Source organism: Agelaius phoeniceus, chromosome Z (assembly GCF_051311805.1).
Source record: "Agelaius phoeniceus isolate bAgePho1 chromosome Z, bAgePho1.hap1, whole genome shotgun sequence".
NCBI classification, from domain to species: domain Eukaryota; kingdom Metazoa; phylum Chordata; class Aves; order Passeriformes; family Icteridae; genus Agelaius; species Agelaius phoeniceus.
Window position 1 is genome coordinate 73,420,391 of NC_135303.1, and position 27,871 is coordinate 73,448,261.

The following is a 27,871-nucleotide window of genomic DNA, read 5'->3' on the forward strand; positions in this document are numbered from 1 at the left end:
TGCTTTTAAACAAATTAAAAATTATTTTCAAATTTAATTCAATTACTTTTTCCACTAAAAATAATTATTGTGAAAATACTGTCCTCACTATGAAATAGACGGGATATCATGACATAAGAAATACAGCTATTTTAAGTAGACTAAAGGTTTTATTTTTCATTTAAGCACTTATTTTTTAGATGAGAAAAAACCACTTTGATGAAACATATAATGCTAATAAGCAATTTCACATTTTAGATGGCTGAAGTGATCTATTTTTCTTTGGATATTTTAACAAAATAGCTAGTTTCAGATACTTTATTTTGTAATCAAAGTAGCTAACAACATGAACTTACCTAAGAAATAATTTGGTAACTTTTTGTCTTAGGCTACTGTGAATGAGTACTAAATTGCTCAATGTTGAATTGTAAGAAAAAAATGAGCACATAAAGTATCTATGAAACAATCTGAAACCTCCATAACATTTTCATTATAAAAATAGCACATTTTGACAGAACACTCCAAAGTATATTGTAATTAATATCTCAAGTAAGTCTTGAAGAAGCTGTCTGTTTGAGTGTTTCACAGAAAATAAGCATTAAAAACAAAAATTTAAAAAATAAAAACACAAAATTGCAGTTCAGAATAAGCTGAACATATTAAGTCCATCCTCTTTTTCTGGTGGTTACTATGCAAGTGCTGACCTCATTCACAATAAGAGTTTTTTCCATTTTGCTTTCTAGTCACTGAAACAGCCACACAACCTACTTGTTTGAGAATGCTGTCTTATAGGAGGAAAATATATTCATAAAATTAGCTTGGACCATATCTCCTACCACAGTAGAAGTATAAATATAAATATAAATACTTAATCTACAGTGAATTACAGTACACATGTACTTAAAATGAGAGTACTACCATAATACCATTTCTGTGACAATGACATGCTATACATAAAGTCACTACTATTTCTAGAGGACTTATTTGGGAAATAATGAAATATAAACACTGTACTCGGTTAGTATTTAATCCACATGCATGGAGAAATACTCTCCAACCCATATACAACTCACAATTTCCAAACTAGATGTTGTGATCTCACAATCAATATTCAAATGTTAATTCAATCATGAAAATCCTACCAATTTACATCTTCTCTAAAAAACCCCACATGATTCCTGTGCTGCAAGGTGTCATAAGAACAGCCCCAGTAAGAACAACTTGGAAATATCCAGGATAAAATGATGGGTCTGACCCAGCAATGTGCAATTGCATCCCAAACAATCAGCCATGTCCTGGGCTGCATCCAGAGCAGGGTGGGCAGCAGGGCCACGGAGGGGATTCTGCCCCTCTGCTCTGCTGAGACCCCACCTGCAGGGCTGCATCAGCTCTGGGGGCACATCATAGGAAGGACATGGACGTGCTGGAGCACATCCAGAAGAAACCCATGAAAATGATCAAAGGATTGGAACATCTATCCAATGAAAAAATGCTTAAAGAGTTGAGGTTATTCAGCCTAGAGAAGAGAAGGCTCTGGGGTAACCTTATTGCAGCCTTTCAGTATCTAAAGGGTTCTATCAAAAAGATGGAGATAGTCTTTTTACAGCAGGACCTGTTGGGATAGGGGTAATAGATTTAAGCTAAAACAGTGCAGCTTCAGATTAGATGTAAGGAAGACATTTTTTACAATAGGTGCAGTGAAACACTGAAATAGATTGCCAAGAAAAGTGGTGGATTTCCCATCCCTGGGGTTCATTCAAGGTCAAGCTGGTCAGGGCTCTGAGCAAAATAATATGGTGGAAGATATCCCTGTTAACTTGCAGAAATGTCAGATTAGGTGACCTTTTTACATCCTTTCCAACCTACCCTACAATTTTATGATTCTCTGGTATTATAACTTTTAGCAAGATTATTTCTATTTAATAAAGAATGTTACAAGAGATGTTTCAGTTAGGTAAACTTATTCAATTATTTTTCATTACAAAAGAGAAACCTACAAATGAATAAATTCTTAAAAAAATCCCTGTGTTCTTAACTAAGCATTGACTTGCATGAAAAGAACAACAGACTTCATTTTCCAGTTCTCTACACCATTCTCATTTTGAGAAGCTCACATCATGAGCTGAAAAGTGACAATCTGGACTTAACAGGCATGACAGGTTGCCAAACTAAGATTACCTCTAACAATGCTTCACAGTGCACCAGACTCTCTCCTGCTGACCTTTCCACACGTGGTTCAGAGACCACTGGATTAGAGCTGTTAACAAATCACAGGTGCAGCCAATTAACCAAGAAATGACGTAACAATGACTTCCAGTTTTAAGCATGAGGCTCATTCAGCAAATAATGCTTTTCCATCAATGAGCTCAGTATGGATGCTTATCAGCCAAACTTAAGAACTTCAAAAGGCCTGTACTGCTGATACACTTCTCATTAAAAAGCGATTTTACTATTAAATTTTCCAACTGTGACTATGGTATGCTTTGCTGTTCCCTAGCTTGGGAAGTTGTCAAACAATGTGCATTAACCTTTTTACTGAGAGGATCACAGATTTGCAGGTGCACAACGAGCCAAAATGTGAACTAATGGAAATGGTGGTAAGAATTATGTTGTTGTGTTTATTGTGGGTTTTTGCTTGGTTGCTTTTTTCTTAATAACACATTCATTTTGTTGGTTGGTTGGTTTTGTTAATTATCTTTCCACCCCATTTCTCCCAGGTGAGTATGTCTCAGTACATTCCACATTCTGGAGCTTTAAAGAGACTATGGAGATATAGCTGGGCACAGCCTAGATTTTGCAGGACTCAATAAGCCACACTGACTCCACACAACATCATGTAGTCCAAAAGAGTCAACCCCACTCTAAGAACGTGTGCAAGAACACACAGCATGTCTCCACATGTTATCTGATAGGCTAGGCATGATTTTAAGACTTCCATTCTACACTGAAGTAACAACTTTTAACAACTTTTGCCCACAACTTTTAAAGCTGAGTTCTCTTTGCAGACAGTTAAGCCCCATTTCTTTAGTAATGCAGAAAATCCACTAAAAGTCAGACTGACTTCTCATTAACTTGTGCAGCAATATGTCCTTCTTTTGTAATATCCCTTAGCTAGAAATGAGTGGACAAGAATAATAGAGCATAACAGCATTCTACACTTTTCTCTCCTGCTCACTTTTATGGTCCTTATCTGTCCAATGCCTCAAAGCATTACCTAATTCACTGGAAAGTGAAGGGGCAGTGCCACTAATCTCAGAGCTCTGAGACCCAGGAGACCTAGAAAACATGTCACAGTGAAAGAAGCAAACTGTAAAATGGAAATTCACATGCTATAGCCAGCTCCATGAAATTGTGTATTTTGAACTGCTAGTCCCACTGCCATTAACAGTGCTACTTGTATTACCAGAGTTATTTCCTCATGCCAGATGCTATAATATCCTAATAACCCCTCAGAGTAACAGCCATTCTATAGCGTTAGTCCAAACCTCTTAGACCTTCTTGGTAAAAAAGGCAGACTCTACAAAATGCCATGCTCTACAGAAACTAGTAATACCTCGTCCAATTATTAGTAAAAGTATTTTAAGACAACAGTAATCTCCAGCAGAATAAGGAGAAGCTACATGAATTCACCAAATCATTTTTCTGTTGGGTGTTCATTCACAGACACACATATTTACAGCTTTTAACATACTTAAACACAAAACCCCACCACATTACTTTATAATAAAAATTTTACTTTAAAAGATGCCACAAACACATGATATTTGGCTTTATACTTTGATTTTACCAGTGTCATGAATTTTATACTTAAGGTCCAGGAAAATACAAAGAATAAACAACTGTACGGAATAAAGGGTAAAGATGGGTATTCGTAATTTGCTCCCAAAGGCCCGAATCAAAAAATGGGACCATATAGGGGAAAAAAAAAGTTTAAACTTAGCCTCAGATTTTATTTCACAGGGTAAAAATATTTTTACATAGAAAACTGATGGTTTAGCAATCATTGTCCATTTATTTACAACAACAGACACAGCTGAAGATATACAGACATTCATCTCTGAGCACATACAGAAACCCCCCTGCATTATTATTGTTGTTTTATGTTAGGGATTAAAACCCCCCCAAAAAAGAAAAGGACTTAAAATGTAGAGAAGAAAAAAAAAAAGATTTAATAGCTCTTTCTGTTCAAGTATCAGAGAAAGGCTGATATGATATCTGAGAATGACATATTTTTCTGTCTTCTTGAATTATCCCAAAACAGAAAGAAAAGCAAGTAAAAATAAGCATCAGAGGGAAAAATGAAGCAACATGGTCATGCAGTTTGCTTCCAAGTGTTTTTTAGAAGGCTTTCTTTGAGCCATGAGGAACACTGGTTGTGAATAAAATGGGAGGCAAAATTTAGAGAACCAGGGGGTGAAAGAAGAAGGGAAAGCAGTAGTGTTATTCTTTACAATGAGAAAATATAACTCTGATAATTATATTACTCAGAGTAATATTATATACTCAGAGTGACAAAGTGTTCCTCAGCAAAAAAACCAGAACTGTAACTTAGATTAATAAAAAAAATTATTTCTACTACTTGCAGACACAGAGAAAAGATAGACTATCAAACCATCTTGTGTGAAGAAAAAAAACAGAGCATAATATTTGATGAAACTGACACATAACGAAAGCTGGGGAGAACTAAAATGCTGCAAAAGAAGGTTAATGCTCAATCTACCTGATGCACCAAGAGAAATTTGGTAGAATTTGCAATTTAAGATATGCTAATAGAAGGCTAGCAGATGAGTGAAAAAGGGTCCAAGAGGAGCAAAAAAGATTGAAAAGCAGTAGCATTTTTATTTACTTAATAAGAAAGGTAATTACAAAAAAAATGTTTGTGGGGTTTATTCTTTACATTAAAATGGGATTTTTTTTTCCACCAAAAGATAAGAATGAGATAAAAGAATTTAGGAGGCTTGCGTGCTCTATTAGGTAAATCACTGGATGAAATGATCATAGCAGCCTTTTCTGCCTTATCCTCACAAGGTTCAGGCTTTTTGGATGTTTTCCACTTTCATAAGATAAACAGCTTCTTCTCATTAGAAGCAGATATACCCTTATAAGGATTCAAGTTGGGTTTCCTTTATTCATGTTGATTTAGATTTTATTCAACCCCTCCAACCTTGCCCATTCTGTGATTCAGATCAGAAAGTTTTGTAATTTATTTTGTTTCACTATTATCAAATTATCAACTACTATTAACTACTAATTATCAGAAATGTAACGCAACATTTTAGGTAATGATTTAATTCCCTTCTTTTTATTTACAAACCATTACTCATTATAAACATTCTGTAACCAGAATCTGGTAACCAACATCACTTCTTCTACACTATATTAAAAATACTTATTACCTGCTTGGCTCTGTAGAAAGGCATGTACAAATAATAAAAATATTGAATTGTAATATGGATTGAATGTCTACAGTTAAACAGCAGATGCAATGTTTAAAGAAACTGTTTGAGTATATTCCAGTCATCCTTCACTGCAGTGCCACTTTAAGATATACCACTCATATTTACAGAAAATATATTCTATCATAGAAAGAAAACCCTCAAAAAGTCTTTTCCCATGCTACTCAATTCTGTTGAAACAAAGAAAGGAAATGGAGCATGAACATTTAGCAATTAAAAAGTACATGGCTCTACCACTGCTAAATCCATCTTGTTATGTTACAAGAATAAAAAAATCACATGTGCAGCTAAACAACTGAGAACTCTCCAACTCTTTGAAATGGTATCTTGCCCACTATATAGTGCTAACAATTCACTGTATAATAAGGATTACACGTTCTCACCTCCCATTATGCTAACTGCATTTTCACGGGTCATATACGCATCCTTTTTTCCAGGTGACTAGACAAATGCACACACAAACTTCACCTAAAAATACACTGATTCTTGCCAAGTAGCAGCAGGATGAAATATACCACAGTAACAATCCCGTCTTTGTCCCAGCCTAACACTCTACCTATTAACAGGCTTTGATGCTTAGCCAAGAAAAATCTCAGTGCTGGGATTCTGGTTTTTGTGCCCAAACAATCTGGGCCTGTGTTTAATATAGTATAGTCTGCTTTTAAGTTACTGCCAATCATTAACTCTACAAAGAGTGTGTCAGGGATTATTTTGCCTTTACAATGAATATTATTAACGTAAAGAAGGGAGAAAAATTTACATTATTTTGAAAAGAATAAGTGAATCGTGCAATCCTTAGCACTAAGAAAATAGGCTTATTCAGAATATAAATGTATTGCTGAAAACAATTCTGAAGTAATCTTTTTATTTTCTGTGTGTCAGTAATATGTGTCCAAAATACTGAATCTCTTGAATAAAATATAAAACTGCAGATTGAAAGAAACACTAGATTCTTAAACTTGCAGATAACTTCAAAACACATTTTTACTAAAGGAAAAGTAGGTAATTGTTTACAGTTTCTTAAACAATTACAGAGACACTATCATCAGTTGAAAAATGACTTAGGAATATATTAAAGAAAAATATGAAACATTACACTTAGATAAACCAAATTATTATTGCTATCCTTACAAAAAAATAGACTGAAGTGAGTGATCCCTCATGCACTGAGGAAAAGAAATATGTAAAGCAAAAGAAATTATCAATTAAATATACTTTTAAAGCATTCATGCTATGAGATAAGTGCAGAAGATGAGAAAAAAACTAATCACAAAATGACTTGATAAAACATATAAAGATTAAAACAAGAGTAAATGTCATTCAAGGCTCTAGTCCCAGCAAGAGGCTGCTCCCATTCCACTGTAAGACTGATATCTTTTATACAGTATACTGTGGACAGAAGGTCATGCCCACCCTCTATACCACTAAAACTTGCTTAGAAGTCTCTTGTCTATGACAGCTTACTTCTGGCCTTGGTTTTTGTAGCTTTTTTAGAATTTGATGTACTGAGATTGTATAAGCAATCTATTCTACAGAGAATGCCACAAGCAAGTAGAATACTCTAGTTGTATAAAAATTAGCAAGAAAACCAAGCCAAGTGGACAGGAACAGAAGACAACAATCTCTTGAGACAGTCTTAAAAAGATAGTCGCTCAATCCCAAGGGTAAGGATGTTTTCTATCATTTTCACCAAAATATTCTTTTCTCTCCTTCATCCTCATACCATAAAATTATTATCAAATTCCAGTCCAAAGCAACTTCATTGGCTGTGAGGTTTATTTATGAATTTTTGTTTACATTAATAGTTTTACTGCAATCATTGAGTCATGTAAACATTTGCAAAAGTGAGCATTTTCATATGACTGTGGATAAATGGTAATTTACAAATTAGGAATTTCATTTCAAATCCTTATTGAATTTATATACTACGACAAGTCACTCAAAGCATAAAAAATACACATTAAGTAATGTAGAATCTTATCAAAATAAACATCTGACATGTGGGTAAGTATGACTGTAAGAATGCATGATCTGTGGGTGACTGTATACAATATAATTACAAAATTAGGATATCAGTACCAAACCAAAATACTCTGAAAACATTTCCCTTCTTTCATACACTTGAAATATATAAAACTAAGTCTCTTCCTTTTTTCTCTTTATATGTGTAGTGAATTTGTGTGTGTGTGTGTGATTTTCTAGTTTAACAGTTGCCATAGTCAATATCAAGTGAAGCACCATAAAAGTATCTAACATTCTTTTCCTGGGGATCTGGTGTATAAAGACGTCTTCATAGATGCCAAAGAACTCCCAAACAGAAACAAAGAGAAAGTTCAGTTTATAAATTACAAATATGTGGAAGTATTTATACCTTCTGAAAGACAGAAATTTAGAACTGCTATTGTATTAACACACTCAAAACTGGGTTTTAAAAGAATATATAAAAAATAAGTTCCTTTTCCAGGATACTTTCCATTCCCACTGTTTTTGATGCCTAGCCAATGAATTCCCACCAGTTAGTGTCTGTGCTTCTTCTTAGCACCACAGGAGAAAAAATAAAGTTTTCAGGTAGCTTCAGATTATGCATATCTGCATACATTGCTGTGGCTATAAAACACAAAATAGTGTTAACACAAGTTACACTCTTTGGTAAAACAATTTTAAATGTATTTAGAATTCAGAAGAGTCCCATCTGCAAACCACTGGAGGCATGTGACATTTTGTCTACTTTATTTCTGACATAATCTCCAAAACTCTTCAAAGGCAGAGCTCCACTTGTGCTCTGAGTACAAGCTGAGTTTGGCATGTGAGGCAAGGATTGTATGTGGGAGCACCTGTAACTACAGCGTAATGCCTGGAAAATGTGTTGATCTTGACAACTGGCAGGTGCTTTCCCTGTCCTTATGCTGTAAAGTCAATGCATAAATAATGGAATTACTTTCAATAATAATCCAAATTCCACCCCTTTACTGAGGCTGAGTGCTGCTCAGATTTCCATAAAGTGCTTCTCTAGCGAAAGAGCACTGTCCTGGTACACACTGAAAATATGTAGGTAAGGTACTACTTGCATTATCTCCTACAACCTTGTCAGGTCTTCACAGTCAAGTTTGCATTCTTGAACTAATACCTTCTCAACAATTTATATGATGAACAAGAAAAACTATCTAATATGATGAACTAAGAAAAAGCTAGTGTTGTTTACTGTATCTAACGCAAATAACTAACCTTATAAAATTCTGCTTGGAAACAGTTCAATCAAGATACAGAACAACAGAAAGACTAAAATACTGCCATACTGTGCTGATACATATATGTATCAGCACATTTCAATGCCTAGTACTTCTCCAAGAATCTTTTCAAAAAACAATTCAAACCAAGAGTGATAGAACAGAAATGGAAATATATTAACCACTGAAGAACAACAAGGAGAACACTTAGAACAGTCCTAAATATGTTTAGTAGTGCAATAAAGGCCACTGAAAGTTACGATTTTAAGAGAAACATTTCAATACCCTGAATTGAAATAGGACTTGCTTATTTGCTCTCTTGAAATTCATCATTATAGGAGCTTTTGCACTCTTACAGAAATACTGGTAAGAATTTTACTCAATATTATTTAAAACTATTTCAGTATGTGATTAAATCGCTACTTTTGCATAAAGGTGAATTTTATCCATTTAAATATAAATTGTTGAAAGCTTTGGACAGTTACTTTAGTGTCAAAATGTCCTGCTTCAAATTAAGTTAAAATTGGACAACAGAAGCTGTTTTGCTAGTTTATTACTAACGATGGCTCCTAGTTTTAAAAGAACATCCATACAAATGGAGCACATTAAACACAGAGTGAACAAGCCTTTTTTGAAATACAGAATTAATGATTTTTAATAAAATAAAAATATTCACAATTTCCCCATGAAACACAAGCATTAGCCTTAACATGAGATACAGAACCATAGAATGGTTTGGGTTGGAAGGGATGGCCTCTGCCATCCAAGCTACTGCCTCCAAGCCCCTACAATGGGCAGGGACATCTGCAACTAGATCAGGTTGCTCAGAGCTCTGTTCTGCCAGACCTTGAACAAACTGCATGGTGGAGCATCCACCACCTCTCTGGACAACCAGTTCAGCGTTTCACCACCTTCATTGTAAAAAACATCTTTGGTAAATGTAATCTAAATCAACTCTTTTTTGAAAAAAAAACCACTAAAACCATTGCCTCTTATTCTTACTGCAAAAGACCCTGCTAAAAAGTTTATTCCCTTCTTCCATACAGGTTTTACCTCCCTTGCCTGGCTGGCCATACTTTTGAAGCAGCCCAGTTGGCTTCCTGGGCTGCAAATGCATGCCTCCAGCTCACGTAAAGTTTCTTGCCAACCAACATCCCCCGGTTTTCTCCTCAGGGTGGCCCTCGATCCATTTTATGCTCACCCTCTGTTTGTGCTTAGGATTGCTCTGACCAAGGTGCAGCACCTTGCACTTGGCATTTCTAAACTTCAGAGTACAAATGAATTTCATTTTGAGAAAAAATTGAGAGGGGAAATTTAGGTTTCAGAGTAGCATATAAATTTTGACACAATCCTATCAGGGAGTTTCTTAATAGAACTAAGCATAAGTTCCTGACTGGCTGCTAACTTGGCTAATTTTAGAGTCAATCCAAAAAAGCTGAAAATGTGCTTCCCAGTACATACGTGTAAGGAAGTCTTAAAAAAAATAGCAACACAAAACAGGCCAAAAGACTATCTTCAAGAATTAGATTACGAAGTTATTACTTAAAATAGTTGTCAGAGGCACATAACCCACTGAGTAGAAAGATACCTATTCACTCCAGGGAACTCTACTAAATCCATTAGTAGTGAATTGCACAAACTGTCACAGTAGCAAACTGTCAGAACTGCTAGACAACCTGGGCTTGCTGAATAAAACAAAACCTGAAGATCTAATTGCCAAAATCTAGGAACTAAAAACCAGAGAAAATGACAAACTAATTCTCAGAGAGCAATGATTGAAAAGAAACTGGAAAGCCCAAGCAACATAAGTGATATCAGTTGAATACCTGTAAGAAGGGCTGATGTGGTCAGCCTGTGAATGAAAAGGGAAGTGGAAGTAAAAAAAAAAAGTTGCTGCTCTCTGCATACAGCATTATTAAAGCTAGTAAGAGATTAATGATGAAAGAGATTTAAAGAATGTTGAAAAATTTGAGATGGAAAAGAACCCAAACCATAAAGTAATTTGAAGACTAGAAAAAAATTTCTTACTGTGAAGGCCAGAAAAAACTCAATGTCTACAGGTTATTGAAAGGACTCACTTAGAATTTAAGTAGTTGAAGTAAGAGAAAATACAGCCTGCTGAAGTGAACTTCAGAAAAAGGCACAGCAAAAAGTAATTCAGTGGCTACAAGCTGAACCCAGACAAGTTAAAATGTAAAACTGGAAGAGGTACCATTAGGAATCATGTATCTAAGTACTGAAAGAGAATACACTCACTGACTAAATATGGAGCAAACTACGCTCTCTTGATATCTAAAAAAAATTATGTCTGAATGCCTTTCCAGGTCAGCTGTAGCCAAACAGTGAGTTCAATACAAGGGTAACTGGCAGTAAATTATGGCATGAGATACACACTTTATCTAATCATCTTATTTGGCTTAAAACACTTAAAAGAATACCTGAATTTGCTGTATGAAAACACCAGCAGTTCTCTAGGTACAGTGAAATTTGAAGCCAGTTGCAAAAAGAGTTTTTATTCAGAACCTCAAAAGCCAGTTTTACTAACATATAATGTCTATTTTCTGGTGCTAAACTGGAAAACCAGGAGACAAACTCTATTGTTGGACAAAGCCTGATAGTAAGTTAACCTTAGTTTAAGAAAACCCTGGTAGGATTAGCAGTACAGTTATTAAATTTAAAATAGTAGTTTTGTGAATAAATATATCTGTTAATATAGAAACAGATAAAAGTTAACATTCCAAAGTAAATAAGTAGCTTTATATATATGGTATTTGCATCACATTATTACATTTATTAACAGCCAACATTAACAGAAAAGTAGTTGCTGAACACAAGATGAGATACTAGATTAAGTTTAAATAAGTAGAAACATATAAATACACATTTTTACTACTTTTCACTGTGTAATGCTTGCATTTTAAGCACAAGGTAACAATCACACAATAAATACATTTAAAACAACATATTTCAACATAAATTATTAATTTACAAAGTACCTAACTCATCATATATAACAACTGCAGATTTATAAAGAGAAAAATTTTGATTTCAAGATCTCTTAAAAAAGATTTCCATGTGATCATGTAAGATTACCTTTGGCTTTTCCACACCACAGTACTATATGAGCACTTTAGCAAAGCAAACTCGTATGCTCAGTGTGGCAATGTTTATTCATGTTGATGCCAAGTAAACGTTGAGGTGTCTTGACAATATTTAATTTTTACTGTATGGCCTGAACTGGATTTAGCATGAACTTGAAACCCTGCCCAGCATTATTAATTATTTTTATTATGATTGTGTCTAGGTGACAGGACTGTGGGGGTGTAAGTTTTTGTCCAAGTTATTTTATGTTGTCTTTCAATAAAAAACTAAGCCTGAGGAAGTACATCTTAAAAACTGTTACATGTTTCTGCTTTAAGGATGAAGGAACTAATTACTTATATATGCACGGAAAATATATAAAGCTTCACATATGATTCATTTTACCCATGACAAGCAAATGGATGTAAGAAAATAACAGGAATGCAAAGGAGTGCCAATAGAGGTACTATAAAATACTTTAATAATTATTAAAGTAGTTAGTAGTAGTAGTAGTAGTATTTACTACTATTCATCTCCTTGGGATGGTAATAGTTTGTAAAACAAAATAAATGTGATTACTTAGTTCAACTGCAAATTATAGGATTATTAAGAGAAAATATACAAGAGGAAAGGCCAAATTAAATTCAAATGATATTAACTACTCAAAAAGCTTCTCTTCCTCAATAGTTTCGCTATTTTAAGCACTTATTTCATATTGCCATTTAACACCACACCCATTAAAAGGATGCAAGTGAACTTGATTATACAGTGAAAAACTGTACAGTCCACTGTATTTCACCCCACACTGCATGTCTTGCAAACAATAAGCACTGAAAATTTTTAAAGCTAGTAAACAGAAATGTGTAGTATCCGAGCTCCACCTACAGGATGAAAAGAAATGTATAAGAAATATTTTTAATTACCAGACTACAAGAGGGCTATTTACTCTGAAGCCTTCAGGTGGTCATCTCAAGCCACTGCCATTTTACAAACTCAATGCAATGCTGAGAAATTTCATTACTTACGCAATGATGGCAAACACTTTTTCTATCTCTAAATATTCCTATATGTAAGCAGCTGTTTCACAGTGTGAAGTGTAGGTTTAAGCTTTCTAAAAAACCGGAGACCAACAGAACTTCTCTAACAACTTGCCAGAATGACTGGGAGGCTCTTTTTCTCAAGTTTCCTTATCTAATACAAAGTTGTCAAAAAAAAGCTATTTTAAAAATATACACAAGAGGTTAAAATGCATACTGAAATGACTAAAATTAACTTCACCACTTGAGCACTTCAAGTATGGTTGCATTTAGAAGTGGTATTGGATCTTAGTACCATGAATTTGAGAAAGTATCTATGGTTTCTATACTGCTTCTCTAAAACAGACCTTACAAATGCATTTGGATTAAAAGAAACTGATACAAATGAATACAGTTTTGCAGAAGATGTCATGCATGTTAAAAACTGCACTCTGAAACAAATGTTGTTAGAAGTTTAATTATTCTACTAGCACATTTAAGTATCTGATGAGAAGAATAGATATCACAAGTTTCTTCACCCTATGATATGTCAGTAGACATTACCCTCAAGCTATGGATAGTCCATCCAACTTTTTGTTTGATATTTACACCTCCTACATATCTGCCTCTGATCAACACAGGCTTTGAGTACAGTAGGTGGTGAACACCCATGTGTGTATTATTAAACGTTGCCAGTACACTGAGAAAATAGTCACTATTTCAGACAATGAAACTTGATATTGTTTATCTTACTTTATCTAAACAGACCCCAAATGTAAAACCACATTATTTATAACAAACAATATTGTGCCTTTGATTTTTGTGCCAGAGGACTGCAGACAATTATTTGGAAAACAGTAAGTCTAGAAATTTATGTTACTTGTGATACTAAGCAGTATTTCCTAAGGCTATGGCTCCCAACTGCTAAAAATGCAACCAATAAAACCCTCTTCTGAGTTAAGATAACCCATTTGGCTTTAATACTATTACTACTGCCTCCCTGAAAGAACAGAATAACCACAGAGCATATTGACTGACCACATGTAGAGCCAGCAGCTCACAGACTGATTACACAAATGTCTCTTAAAATAAGCTATAACATGATGCAAACTTGGGCCTTTTGTACCTCATTCCTATGGGCATCCTCTTGCCTCGTATTCTCTTCATGCTACAAACCTGCCATTACACCTTAGTCAATTTTGTTTCCAGCAGCCATTCTAATAAAACCCCAAGGACAATTAAACAGATTGGTGCACAGGCAGTTGAACTAATAGGTAGGCAGTAAACATGTACAGATTCCAAAGCCCTTTGCTACTGTAAAGAAGTTATTTGGCTGCTATATAGTTCAAGGTTCTTTTTCAGAGAGAGCTTTTCTTAGAGACCTTCAAATTTCTAAGTCCTTGCCTCCACTACTGAATATGGCTGAACTGTAATTGTTTATTCTCCCCAACCAAGAACAATTCACTGACTCTCAGAAGCTTAACATTGTGTCAATCTCGACCACAGGACTAGTAACCAGATTTTGGGATTGAAGTTATCCATCATCCTCATTGATCTCTACTTCCTGGGGACCTGAATCTGTCTACAGCAGCAATACTACAGCCACCAATTCCCAAAGCAACACACATCACAACTTGAAAGACAACAGAAAGAAAAGTCAAGGAGTCTGTTTTACAAGATGTTTTGTACATGTTCTTTAAAAAAATACCTAGTTATGTCTAACATAGCCATAAAATTATGATACTCTATTTTATGTACTGCAATTTATGCTATATGTACTGCTATATGTACTAATATGTACTGCTCTTACTGAAAGAAAGGAAAACTGAAAAATAGAAATCCAGTGCTCCAGAATCAGAGTTTCATGCTGGTTTCAGCTGAGGTAGAGGTAATTTTTCTGCCAGCATGAGGATGTGCTTTGGACTTGTGTTGAACACAGAGCTGTTATACAGAGAGCCAAAGACTTTTTTGCTTTTTTGTACTGGAAGCAGGAGAACTGGAATGCCTGGGAGGTATAAGAAGGCAAAGCCAGGACAGGTGGCCCCAATTGACAAAAGAAGTATTTCAGGCCATGTGACATCATGATCAGTATGAAAAGTGGTGAGAAGAAGGATCATATGAGTTGGAAGGGATGTTCACAAACACTGGCATAACTAAATTACATGACTGTAATCCATGCTGTTATGTCTGCAGAGAAAAAGGGATGTGACCGCTGCAGCGCTGGAAAGCTGGTACACTGCTTTGTGTTATACCAGACTTCACTGGATGACCCTCCTTTCTGTGAGTCTCAGTGGAGGGCGGCTACTAAGTGTTACTACTATGTGTGAACACAGGTACGGAAGCTGCTAAACTCAATCTTATAACTGAGAAGAAAGACAAAGTAAAGACTGACAAATACATATAAAGACACTTTATTTCTAACTCACAGGGAAAAATAAAACTCCCATACAAGGAATCAATAAATTATGAAAATCTTAAAACTGTAAGCAGTCTAAAGAAAAACATCTACCAAACAACACAATCCTTACCTGCGACTAGTTGTTTTCCTTTCTGTCTTGGTTTCCTCCTCTTGAAGTTGCTGTTTAGTATTTTCACTTGTATCAATTTTGAGTTTCTTGGCTATGCGTTCCTTTATTTGAAATCTCTCATTACTAGCAGCTTCATCTTCTACACTATCAGCATCTTCATCATGTTCCTCTTCATCCTTTATTGATTTAAAATGATAAAACTACTTTAGATTTTTTTCAGTACAGAATGACAAATATGGAAATCTTTTTCTTACAAATATAATCTCCTCCAAGAAAAAAGCAAACTTCAAACAATATATCCTTATTTGCTTCAGAGGTAACAAAAATTTACAAACATGACAGTTTCTTTTCCATACACAAATTACTTCTTATCTGTAAGGGTTAAAAAACCTAAACCAGTCTATTCTAGAGTATTAACGTTTACAGCTCTGTTGATGACATCACAGCAGTGTGATATTACCCATACCATTGTTCATGAATCAAAAATTTGATTGAGACAATACCACATGGGTATACTACAGTCATGATGGGATAGAAGAGGTTACCCCATCAGCTCTCGTTAGGGAATTTATAAATACTAAATTGATCATAACTGTGAAATTGTTTTAAGCTTAATGAATTGATCATAATTGATCATAAGCTGTTAAAACCTGTGGAATTGATCATTGCAGCTTGCTACAGAGGTCAAAGGTGAGGCCTCCAGACCTAGCACAGGTAGGCAAAAGGGGATAAAGCACCTTGGATCAAAGATATTTGAAGGGAGAAATAGTTGGAGAATGAACAAGTGGCCTGACTAGACCAAGGGATCTAAGTTTGTCTATCTCCTTCTTTGAAGAAGGAAGTCTGTATGAACCTTAACTGAAGAATGACAGCTTAAAGATGACATGGGATATCTTTTCACATTTACTTTGGTGGGATGCTCATCCCACCAAAGTAAGACGCCACATGATTCTAATTTTAGCCAAAGACAGAAAGGACATTTAGAAATAGCAAGCCAGAGGACTTCACTGGATCCAGGAGACTGCCAGAATGTAAGCACTTGGGAAGGAAGAACATGTACATGTCCTGGGTGTGAGACACAGGTAGGAGGAAGAGTAGCATGAAGACCATGTCCATAAACATGAAGGAGGAAAGAATAAAAAAAGTAAGAGCAGCAAGAGGCAAAATTTGGGAATAGAAGAGAAAAATCAAGAATCAGATTTCAGAAGTTGTAGTGGAGTCACTGTTTAGGAATCTTTAGATTCAAGATTTAGACAAGACAAGACCAGTCAGAAATAAGAAAGAAATCTCTGAATATTTAGCACAGTAAAACAGCTGAATATTTTGCCAATGAAAAGACAGAAAAGTTGTTGGGGGAGTTTTGTCTGTTCCTTTTTAATAGGGAAGAGAAAACTGGAACAGGATCAGCATTTCCCTTAGTTTACCAGAAAGATATTGTTTGACAGAGGAGATAATGAAACTTTGTAGAAGATTTGCTTACATGATAAATTGTCAGAGAGATGGGTGACTACAGACCTCAATAGCAGGGGAAGGTCCAAAAACAAAAGTGACAGGACTGTGTTTGAAGTCTTTAACAGTCAAGGATAAAGACAGGCTCCTGGTGGAGATTTGACTAGGGCTTAGGTAAAAGCATTTCACTGACACACAATCAATTGGACAGAACTTCTGGAATAAAAATGCACAACTCTAGACAAATAGCATTTGCTAAGTAGTAAGCTAGTTAAAAATTGCAGACATCTGAGTAACAGGAAGAGGGTTAAAATTCGAGAGACAAAATGTTTTAACTTGTCCCACTTGGCTAAATCCCCTAGTTCCCAAACCACCCATCAGCCTCAGTTTGCAAAGTATTTCACCATTTTTATTCTAGAAAAACACTGAGAAAATAGGTTGTGCCCTTCCTCCTCAACTGCTTTCCCTCCTACATCTCTACTCTTTTCTCCTACCTCGTCTCCTCCTTCAGTCCTTCTCTCTCATTAAGTCCATCTGATACCAACAAACAGATCTAACAAGAGTCAATAATCCAGACTGAACTGCATGGCACCTCAAAAGGGAAGTGGCTGTTCTGTTGGCTGATAGTAGCTCTCCGTGTGACACAGAAATGCAAAAGTGCTTGCCTGAAAGTTGTACTACTTCTAACTGCTGTTGTTAGCTAGGTGGAGTTGTCCTATTCTCCTCCTTAATATGAAAATAAAAATGGTAATGAGGCATTTTGTGACAGAATGACTACCAGCTACTATATGTAGTATGACTTTCCCGTTTAAGGAGATTATTGAACTGAGGGGTGGATAATTCATTTTATCTACACATAGTACTGCATGAAACTTACTGTTCAGCAACTGACAGACAAATAGGGAGAGGAAAAGAAATTGTGCAGAAAAGTCTCTGGTGAGAAAAAAAATTGTTAATGCATTTCATATAATGTTTTCATTAATGACTTGGGCACAAAAAGAATCCTAACAAATAGCTATGAGGTATTGGTAATACAAAGGCTCTCTCAAAGAATTAAATGTACAAATTTGAGGACTGCAGTAAGAGAAACAGGATGCTATTTACTAGCATGAACAGCAAGGCCACATGCTTAGGGAATACTAACAAGAGTTTCTCTTACATGCTATGGGCTTGTAGGCTGGGGGAAGTAGGAAGATCTGGAAGAATTATTTGCTCCCAGGTTTGGCTATAAAACTACCAACATGTTTCAGCTGTGTAAATGCAGAAGTGATCCTGTGATGTGTTAACTAAAATAACTCCAAGAGATGATTAAATAATAGTACCACTTCACAAGACCCAGGTAACTGCCTGAAGTGCTAGATCTTAGCTAAAATCTTAAATGTAATGAAATCTAAAGAGAACACTTCCCCAGGAAAAAATGAGAAAAAGCCTTTATATTTCCAACTTTGGCTTAATTAGTATATTTATTTAAATTTTTATTCTTCAACTAATAAATCCATGTTCTACACTCCCCAAATCCAGTTTGTTTAAGAAAGGGATATTTGAATATCTGAAGAATTACTAATTAAATAGCATTTTCCAAACCCTTCTAACACTAAAATGCTCCTGCATACAGCAGGAATTATAAAGGAGAAGAATGAAAAAGCCTGAATTCATACTATGCCTTATGAAAAAAGGAAAAGCATATAAGCAGATCGTTTTTTTAGGCATGTGAATGTGACAGACTGTGCTCTTCCTTTACTTCCACTGTGTCAACACACAATATAGTTAATACTTGTGCATGATGGACAGATACAGAAAACAATACTTTCCAGGATTCAATTAGATCAATGGGAGATTACAGTCCTAGTCATATATTACAACCTTATCTCAACAGCAATTCAAAGAGGTACTCCTATGATCTGTGGCTGGAGACAGAGACATATTTCAGGTAACAAGCTTATGCTTACCTGCACCATGTACAACAACTTTCTTGTACTTAAACTGCCTCTGTATTTAGTTCAATGTTACTGCATGACTATTCGACTCCCATGTCTTTCAGAAGTGACAGTCTTCAACAATACAATTTCACTGCTATAATTTAATAATTCACTGAGTTTTTGTTCTCTTGAAGAAATCTTTCAAACAGGACTCTGACTCACATGCAGACTTACCCTCAAACATTGCAATTATATAACTATTCATGACAAACTTGATTTTAATTATTTTTTAAGAAGCAGTTTCGGGGTTTTTATCACTCTGGTGGTTTGTCACCCTGTGGTACACAACCCATATCGCTATGGGTTATTCCTATATAACTAATATTCCTATATAATAATCTACTAACTGAAATACAATACCATCAGTTTCTATAAAAGTAGCAGGTAGTATGCTAATTCTACCCTGATGTGAATAGCCAAACCTGAGAGCCTTCACACTTTTGCCAGAAATCTGACTTGTGCTAGTTCTTAAAGATCTCTAAAGTAACATTTGTTCCCCAAAGGAAATCTTATCTGCCCACAGGAAAAACCAAAGAATTATTAGTAAAAAAAAGTAATACTTGCCTCACTCAAATCCTTTTCTTCATTTGCCACTTCACTAAAAGAAAAAGAAAAGGAACTACTTTGAAGTGCTAGAGGAGATTCAAAGTATTATTTAAAACCCAACATTTCTTAAATAAAAAAATTGTTAGCCACCTGAAATTTTAGTAAACTTCCTACTTTGTATCATCCTTGCATTTATCTTAAAAGTATCAATATTATTTTCTATCATTTGACTATCACAATCTTTTCTAATCAAAAAAGCTTAAAAACAAGAGCATTCATACAATGGAGAAATCCTAACCATATCTTGAGCTATTCAAGCAAAACACTAATATGTACAGTTAAAACCAACAAAACTCAGTTGAGCTGTTTTTGATCTCATTTATCAAACAATTAGTAGCATTTCATTAGTAGCACTGCAACTAGTTTATATTTTGGAAGATGCCTTTTACTGATACTGAAGCTTAATATCAAGACTTAAATTCGTTCTACAGCTACAGCTTGGTGAATTAAAAAAGAACTTTATCTGAACACACTAAGGCTAACATACCCACTGTTAATTATCACAAACTAATAATAAGGGCCCTTGAACCATTTTAGCCCACATTTAAAAAAAAGAAGTTTGCTACAGAAAAACCAAGGAATATTAAATAAGTCTCAGAAGTCAAGGCTTTGAAGTGTGCTCAAAGCAATCAATAAGTAATCAAGATCACTAAAGAAACTCTAGATGTGTTGCAATCAAAGTTGCAATCAATGACATTATTTAATAAAGTGCTGCAGCTGGGTCAGGGCAATTGCTGATACCAATACAGACAGGGGATGAATGGACTGAGAGCAGCCCAGCAAGGAGGACCTGGGGGTGCTGGTGGATGAAAAGTTGGACATGAGCTAACGATTTACACCTGAAGTCCAGAAAGCCAACTGTGTCCTGGGCTGCATCCAGAGCAGTGTGGGCAGCAGGGCCAGGGAGGGGATTCTGCCCCTCTGCCCTGCTCTGCTGAGACCCCACCTGCAGGGCTGCATCAGCTCTGGGCTCCCAGCACAGGAAGGACAGGGACCTGCTGGAGGGACTCTGAAGGAGAGCCATGAAAATGATCACCTCTCCAATGGGGAAAGGCACGATTGCTCAGCCTGGAGAAGGGAAGACTTCAGGGACACCTTATAGCATGCAGCCTTTTCATACTTAACACGGGGCTGTAAGATGGGGACAAATTTTTTAGCAGGGCACATTGTGAAAGAACAAGGGGTAGTGGTTTTAAACCAGAAGGAGGTAAATTCAGACTAAACATAAGGAAGATGTTTTTTATGATGTGGATAGTGAGACACTGGTGAGCAGGCTGCCCAGAGAGGTGGTAAATGCTCTATCCCTGGAAACAATCAAGGCCAGGTTGAATGGGGTGCTGCACAACCTGATCTAGCTGGAGATGTCCCTGCTCCCTAAAGGGGGGGTTGGATGTGATAAATTTTAATGGCTCCTTCCAAACCAACTAGTCTAGGATTCTAAGATGAGCAAATTCTCAGAGTTAACATATTTTCATGGAATTTTCTCACTTTATAGCTCAACTGTGGTTAAAAATCAGAATTTATAAAGTACTAAAATAGATAAGAAAATCAAGTTAATTCAAGCATGCAGATTTATGATTAACCTGGTATTTTGTTTGTTCTTTAGATTTGGAAAAAAAAAAGACATTTTCAAGCATAAGCAGGGTTAGAGGCTGGGGAAAAGCAACCCTCTAGAATAATCACAGCAAAGAACATCTTCAACATGAAGAAAATTTAAGTATCTTTAAAAGTTTAGGCTACGAAAGAGACAGTAGGGGTAAGAAAGACTGTGGTAAAGAGAGGTATAAAAGGGACTGTCAGCTCACTGTCTCTTCCAGAATGTGAGTTAGAATTTACAAAATGCCACTAGTAGCATCCAGGTTCAGAATAAAAAGCGGAGATACTTCCTCTGGTAGTGAAGAGGACGTTGTGAACTGAAACAATGTTACAAGAGACTTAATATACACTTTGAGGAGAGCTCTAGTAAAGGTTACTAAATAGAGGAACCACATCAAACTCTGACAGTTCTCTGAGGTGAAAGCTGAGAGGAAGCTGAGCAACTACTCAGATAAACTTTACATTTGCACTGCTTTCACTCTTTACTGGGCATCCATTGAGGGCCAGTGGTGGTGACAGCTTAGTGGGTTAGAAAAATATTTGGTCTGATCTAGCACTGGCACTCTTAACTTTTTAAAGTGTAACGTGAATTGACATTTCTCATGAGTATACATGTGGATAATTGGGTATAATATATTGAAAGTAGATCTGTTCTAGAAATTGGAAATCACATACTAACCTTTTGACAGCAGGAACTGAGCTAAGATGTGGATCATCCTTCAGGAGATCATGACTACTTTTACTTTTTCCCTTCATGCTCTGTTAAAAGAAAAAAGTTATTATTCATTTCAGTTTAAGAGGCTAGATAGTGAAAATGGATTATGGAAGAAAAACATAACTTGTTTCTTTTCAGCTTTAGCCTATCCAGTAAGCATAAACACTTTTAAGAACAGAAGAAAGAGAAACATCAAACTGACTCCACAGATTTATTTTTGCAATAGCAATGCGCTTAGTTTTAAAGGACAGAGAGAGAGGAAAAAAAAAGATATTGTTTAGTCATGTACAATTATTACACATCATAAAGATGATATGTCTAGCACATATACACTTGAGAGAATAAAGGGGTAAGAACTTAACTTTCCAATAATGACACATGACAATTGAAAGAACCACCATGTACAAAACAGTACTTATTAATTACATTAATTAGATCCCTAAGGAAAAAAAAAAGAACTAACTGCTATACATCAATCTGGAATACATAATTTAAGAATCATTTACTGAAACAAGGAGTCAAATAAATCTAACACATAAGGTCTTCAGGCAGAAAGATCGCAGTTAGAAAGCATTCTACATGCTAATCTAAAAAAAATATTCTTAATTTTCAGAGAAAAATCAGACTGAAAATCTCTCTTACAGGAACAGTCTGTATTGTGACCTGTACTGCGAATGTCTCCATTGCAGATGCATTGTCTAACACTTTTGGGAACACATTCGACGTGTGGACAAAATCTTACTCATTTAAATGCAATTGCAGTTTTTCATTATGTAGAAAACAAAGACTAACACATTCAGCAACATGAAAAGATAATTCCTTCATTAAGGAAGGGGTGGTGTGTTTGGAGTGATGGTGGGGCTGTGTATGGCACAGTGCTCCAAACAGGTACAGACAATGAGCAGTCTGGACACTGAAGGCTAACACTGATCAACAGCCAAATCCCCGACTGCACTAATAGCCTTCATGGGGTTGATAGCTTGAGGGGTTTGACCCAGAACTTCTCTGCCCTTCTAAAACAAGCAAGACTTACTGCATCTAGCACCCACAAAAAGCTCATAGGATTCTAAGTTTGCAGGTGTCAAAGGATCTCAATAACAACTTTGACCTTCCATTTTTCTTATCAAAAACAGAGAATGCAAGTCAGTGCTGATATTCATGTACTTCAACTTAAAGAGATTAAGATAATGACCAGAACTACAGAGACACTGATCTAGACCTATTATGAACAAACAATGAGGTGTCAAAAAAAGGCTTAATTCTGTTACAAAGAATGAAGATAAATTCTTCATAAAGAGTTGTTATGGTTAATTATCTAGCTACAACCAATGCAGAATTTAGTCAGGACAAATAGGCAGATGAGATTTTGAGGCTGAGCTGAAAGAGAGCATTAAAACACTGGAACTAGGCTTATCATGAAAGAAGCATTCTATTTAGACAATTTTAAACTGAAAACAAGTATTTGGCATGAAAAGAAAGGAAGTCCAACCAACTGAATCAAACCCAGTATTATAAGCCAGATAAAAAGCAAGAGCAAAACAGTAGATGAGCATATTAAGGTAAACAAGTAAAATTTGTCTGACCAGTAAGTCAAAAAAAAAAAAGAAAAATAGTTAAAGCTGCTGTTGTAATAAATCTCTACTATCATTCTGACTGATATCATATCACTATAATATTGTCCATCATTATTCACATTATTCATTATTTTCCTTTTGTATTTTAGCTAACTTCTGAGGACTAACAACTGTTTTTTCACTTATGTGCTACAGGATGCAGGACCATGTAGTCTGATCACTAACTGAAGCGGTGAGGTACTGTAGAAAGCCTAGAAATCTAGCAAACAACTTGGTAGGCAGTAGAAATGAAATCAGAAATAATATTTTATTTAAGAAAATATTAAACTAGCCTTATTTAAGTGCCAAGTCAGGGAAGGAAATGTTAGACCAAAGATTACATGTGCAATCCTGGAATGTGAACATTTCACTATGGTGCACTATTAAATTATGATAATGGACTATTTTCTCCACAATAACCACACTTCATTTTGCTCACAGATGGATGAATATGTGTAAGAAAATGGAGCTAAGCGTGCACTGGAAATGCATAAAATGATCCTCAGTATTCAAGTATTTTACCATATAATTGCAATCATAAATAAAGGACATGAAAAAGAATAATGTACTTATTGCTTCCATGACTTTTAAACAGCAGACACAGATTTATACTATGAAACTTTTTGTTCATGGAAATTCCATGCAGTAACTGAAGGTACCGTCACAATCAAGAGAGCTAAAAACTTCTGTTTTTGCAAAATGCTGTAATAGCAGAATCCTAAAAACTGAAGCAACTGCTATTATTATTGTTCAAAATAGATACATAAGAAGAAGACTAAAAACTTTAAAACTTTCCATAAACATGCAGAAAAGGTAATTAGGTTGAAAAGACAAATAATGATAATTTGGTACAATACCTGACTAACTCTACTGACTTCTTCCTCTTCTTCTTCAGCTTCTTCCCCAAAGGAAAGCAGATTAAAATTTCTTTAAAAGATAAAAGAAAATTCCTAGTAAAATTTTAAATATTGTCTTACTAACATTCCACTAACTTTAAATACATTACGTTCATGCTGTACATGACCTTTTAAAAAAACTTTTTATCCTGCTAAATGTACCAATTCCAACCAACTATTGCATTTTGCTTTGCAAAATATCATAAATATTCAGAAAAGCATGTTGTATTATACTCCTGAGATAAAACAAGGATAGCAAAGCATCAGTTAAGACACAATTTAAGAAATCCTGTCTTGACTAGCTTTCCCAGCTGACAGTTCTGTTGTATTTTTTTCTCAACAGAGCAGCATTCAAGACACAAGATTTTCAAGATATGACAGCTCAGAAACGTATCAAATGTGTATACATTCACAGAATGCAATTAAAAAAATTATGAGCTATAATTTATTTTTCAAGAGTTAATTGTTCACAGTGTTGTAACCAGTCAGTTGCAACATGTTCTATTTTTATGCAGCAGAACTGACAGCATGCCCACTTTAGAGTTCCTATAACTTTTCATTGCATGTTTGTGAATTTTCATTCAGAGAAACTAAGATTTCCCATGTCAAAATGTCTGCCTCTTGCTAAGGACTTCACAGGGGGAGAAATGGTATCTGATAAAATAAGTTCAAAAAATCCCAAACAATGGAGCTGTGACCCAGTTACTCCTACCAGTAGGTTTTACCTGCAGTGTCATCTCAGTCAGATGACTGCACTTTGTGGGACATGAGAAAGACAAACTACCTTCTATTATTTTCAACAAACTATCACCATCCATGAAACAGTTACAGCTCAGCAGATGCACAGTAACACCTAAGTCAGAGAAACTAGATTTACAAGACCCCACCTGCTGGAAACAAGGAAGTGCTTCAAAGGCAGAAATGGAAGTAAAAACCTGCCAAGCTACAAATTAAAGGTGAAAGAAAATGAACCACCGTTTCTGTTGCATATATTTACTTTGTGCCTTTTACTTTGGACTTTTTAGTTTCTTCTTCTGGTTTGTCTTTCTTCAGTTTTCTGTTTGGTCGTGGGATAATGTCATCAAAAGGATTAAACAAAACCTGTTTAAAAAACCAGTATTTTAAACACATCTTTAGTAAATATTTTGTCATTAAGTAGCTCAATATTTTAAAACAATATGCAAAAGGACAAGCCAAATTTTCTGAACAGTATGCACAAAAGAATTTTAGAATGTCCCATTTCAAAACAGAACATACTCACCTCACTGCTTCTTATTTTGTGCGGACTGAGAGGTCTCTCTTCCTTGTCAACTTCTACTTCAGCCAGGCGCAACATGTTATATATTGTATCCCCTGTAACCTGGCAAATTCACAAAGAAAGGCTTGAAAGTTCATGACTGTAATCTGTGTTACTTATTCTGCAATATACAAGGCAATTACTATGCAAATAATTTTGTAAGAACAAGTGCTATAGGGAATATTGTAAGCATGTAAGACTTCTAAAAGACAGCAAGTACAATCTACAAAAGTTTGGGTTTTTGAATTTAATGGCAAAAGTTGAAGGAATACAGGTAGTTTTGAGAATGTAGGCAGATGAAGATGTTGAAGTATTACTGTGAGCTATGAAACAGGAAAACAAAAACCACTGAAATAAAAAAAATATTTGCTTTATTTTCTTTTAAGTAAATCATGAGAGTGGCGAATTCATCTCATGTTTTTCATCGTCCTGACTCTTCTTGAGTAATTAGAATCAAATTAATTCTAAACGGAATTTTCTAACATGTCATTAGTATTAGATGAACTGATTAATAACAGAGCCATAATAATACAAATAAGATTATTTAAAGGCAGCACAACATGAAAATACAATTTAGAAGAATAACAACAACAAAACAGATAATAACAGGAACAACCCACAGAAACATTTCTGCCAGATATAGGAAGCAAAGAGAATGGAGAGAGCATAGAAGCACTAAAATAAATTTCAAATGCACATAGCAGCAAACAATATCAAACTGGCCTTCAGAGAAACTTGTAGCAGCTTCTGTCAGACTTAAACTGGGACTCCAATTCACGTAACAGACCTTTCCAAAGATTGTGTGCTTGTTGTTAAGCTCATCTGCACGACCCAATGTAAAGAAAAACTGACTCCCGTTATCATGGGGCCCAGCATTGGCCATAGCAACAAGTCCTCTTCGATTAAATCGCAATCGTGAGTGGAACTCATCCTGGTAAAGGCAGGACAGAAAAGAGAACAACTTCAGTATAAAACTATCTTTTCACTCCTTTAGCTGCAGCGTGATAGGAGATAGGAGTGAGATTACTTACATCAACATGCACACACAGAAAAAAATGCTGCTAGTTTTCTTTTGAATTCAGGCAGTAATAAATCCCAAGTATTTTGAAACTCAGTGCCAGAATTATATTTAAAAGTTCCTACTATGAGTGGCAAAAATTATTTTTAGTCAGTATTTCTAATCCCTAGTGGCTATAATGATGCAAACAAATGAACAATCTTCAAGAGAAACCATAAACGCACAACAAACAAAATTAAAAACTAAATATCAATAACAGAAAGACACATTACTAATTTAAAAAATTCTAAGTTCCGTCTTGTTAATTTAATCTTTTTTCACTTATTTCCTAAATAGCAATTGTTATTCATTGTTTTTATTTGCAGTTGTTACACCCCTAATATTAAGAAAATAAAAAACATTTTAGAAAGTAACTGCATTTCATACATTTCTTGCAAAAATACTATTCTTGACAACAATTACTGTATTTATGTGAAAAATAAATTTAAATCCTAATTCATGTAAGGTTACTAAAAGCACAATAACAGGTTGTAATAGTAGAGTAAAGCAAAAATCCATAGGAAGAACATTTTCTGGAATTAGGAAGACAAAATAGGACTCCTTTCAAAGCAAGGAGAACATGAAGAATACCACTGTAATATCACAATGCTAAACACTGCAATACTGAGATACCACTACTGTGAAGCAGCAATGCTACTACAATATTGGTAATTTTTGCTTTGTTCTCTGCTCAGGTACCATTCCCTCCCACAAACTTCAGGCTCATGCTAGATGTAAAAGTCTAGCAGCAAGAAGGTGGAAGGGTCAGAAATAGGCTTTGCAGCTTCAGTCACAAATTACAGGTGCCTGCCCCACCTGAAATAAAACAGTCAGGCAGAACAGAACACAGCTGCTGAGCCCCCAGGTTTATCATTATACCAGCGTAGCTGGGTCTAAGAACTCTCAATTTAGAAGAGCATATTCAAACACACTGAAGCAGCACATGAAGGCAACTACTGCACATGCATGCACTTCATATAAGATTTGATTTTTCAGAACTTGGTAGGAAGAACAATGGGTAGAGAATACCAAACAAATTAATGTGCAAATTATAGATACACACCTTGAAAGGAGCTCCATAAACTGACTCTCCTCCTGATCCAGTACCAGTAGGGTCACCCCCTTGCACAATAAAGCCAGGCACTACTCTGTGAAATATTGTGTTATTGTAATACTCTAAAAAAAAAGAAAAAATAATAAGATATTAAACTTTGATATAGATCATGCAGAGATGTCCAGAGAGTGAAGTTCCAGAAAGCAAATACTGAAACTAGATTCCACTGTTGGCTTCTATTTGGTTCCCTTCTGTTCTCCACAGACTTATGAAATCACATCCTGTGGTGTCACATGTTTCTTTTGCAAAAAATCTTGCCCAT

The 27,871-nt window shown here is 35.4% G+C and overlaps 1 protein-coding gene across 1 annotated transcript in view; it reads right to left on the reverse strand.

Annotated features, from left to right (window-relative positions):
• CWC27 (CWC27 spliceosome associated cyclophilin) overlaps positions 1-27,871 on the reverse strand; it is an 89,176-nt gene that overhangs the window by 59,065 nt on the left and 2,240 nt on the right. The window contains exons 3-10 of the mRNA XM_054651538.2: positions 27,559-27,671; positions 26,226-26,369; positions 25,403-25,501; positions 25,139-25,242; positions 24,103-24,172; positions 21,597-21,676; positions 19,280-19,313; positions 15,288-15,463 (exon numbers count right to left, since the gene is read on the reverse strand). Of these exons, the coding sequence (XP_054507513.1) occupies positions 15,288-15,463; positions 19,280-19,313; positions 21,597-21,676; positions 24,103-24,172; positions 25,139-25,242; positions 25,403-25,501; positions 26,226-26,369; positions 27,559-27,671 (820 nt within the window). The remainder of the gene's footprint in view (positions 1-15,287; positions 15,464-19,279; positions 19,314-21,596; positions 21,677-24,102; positions 24,173-25,138; positions 25,243-25,402; positions 25,502-26,225; positions 26,370-27,558; positions 27,672-27,871) is intronic.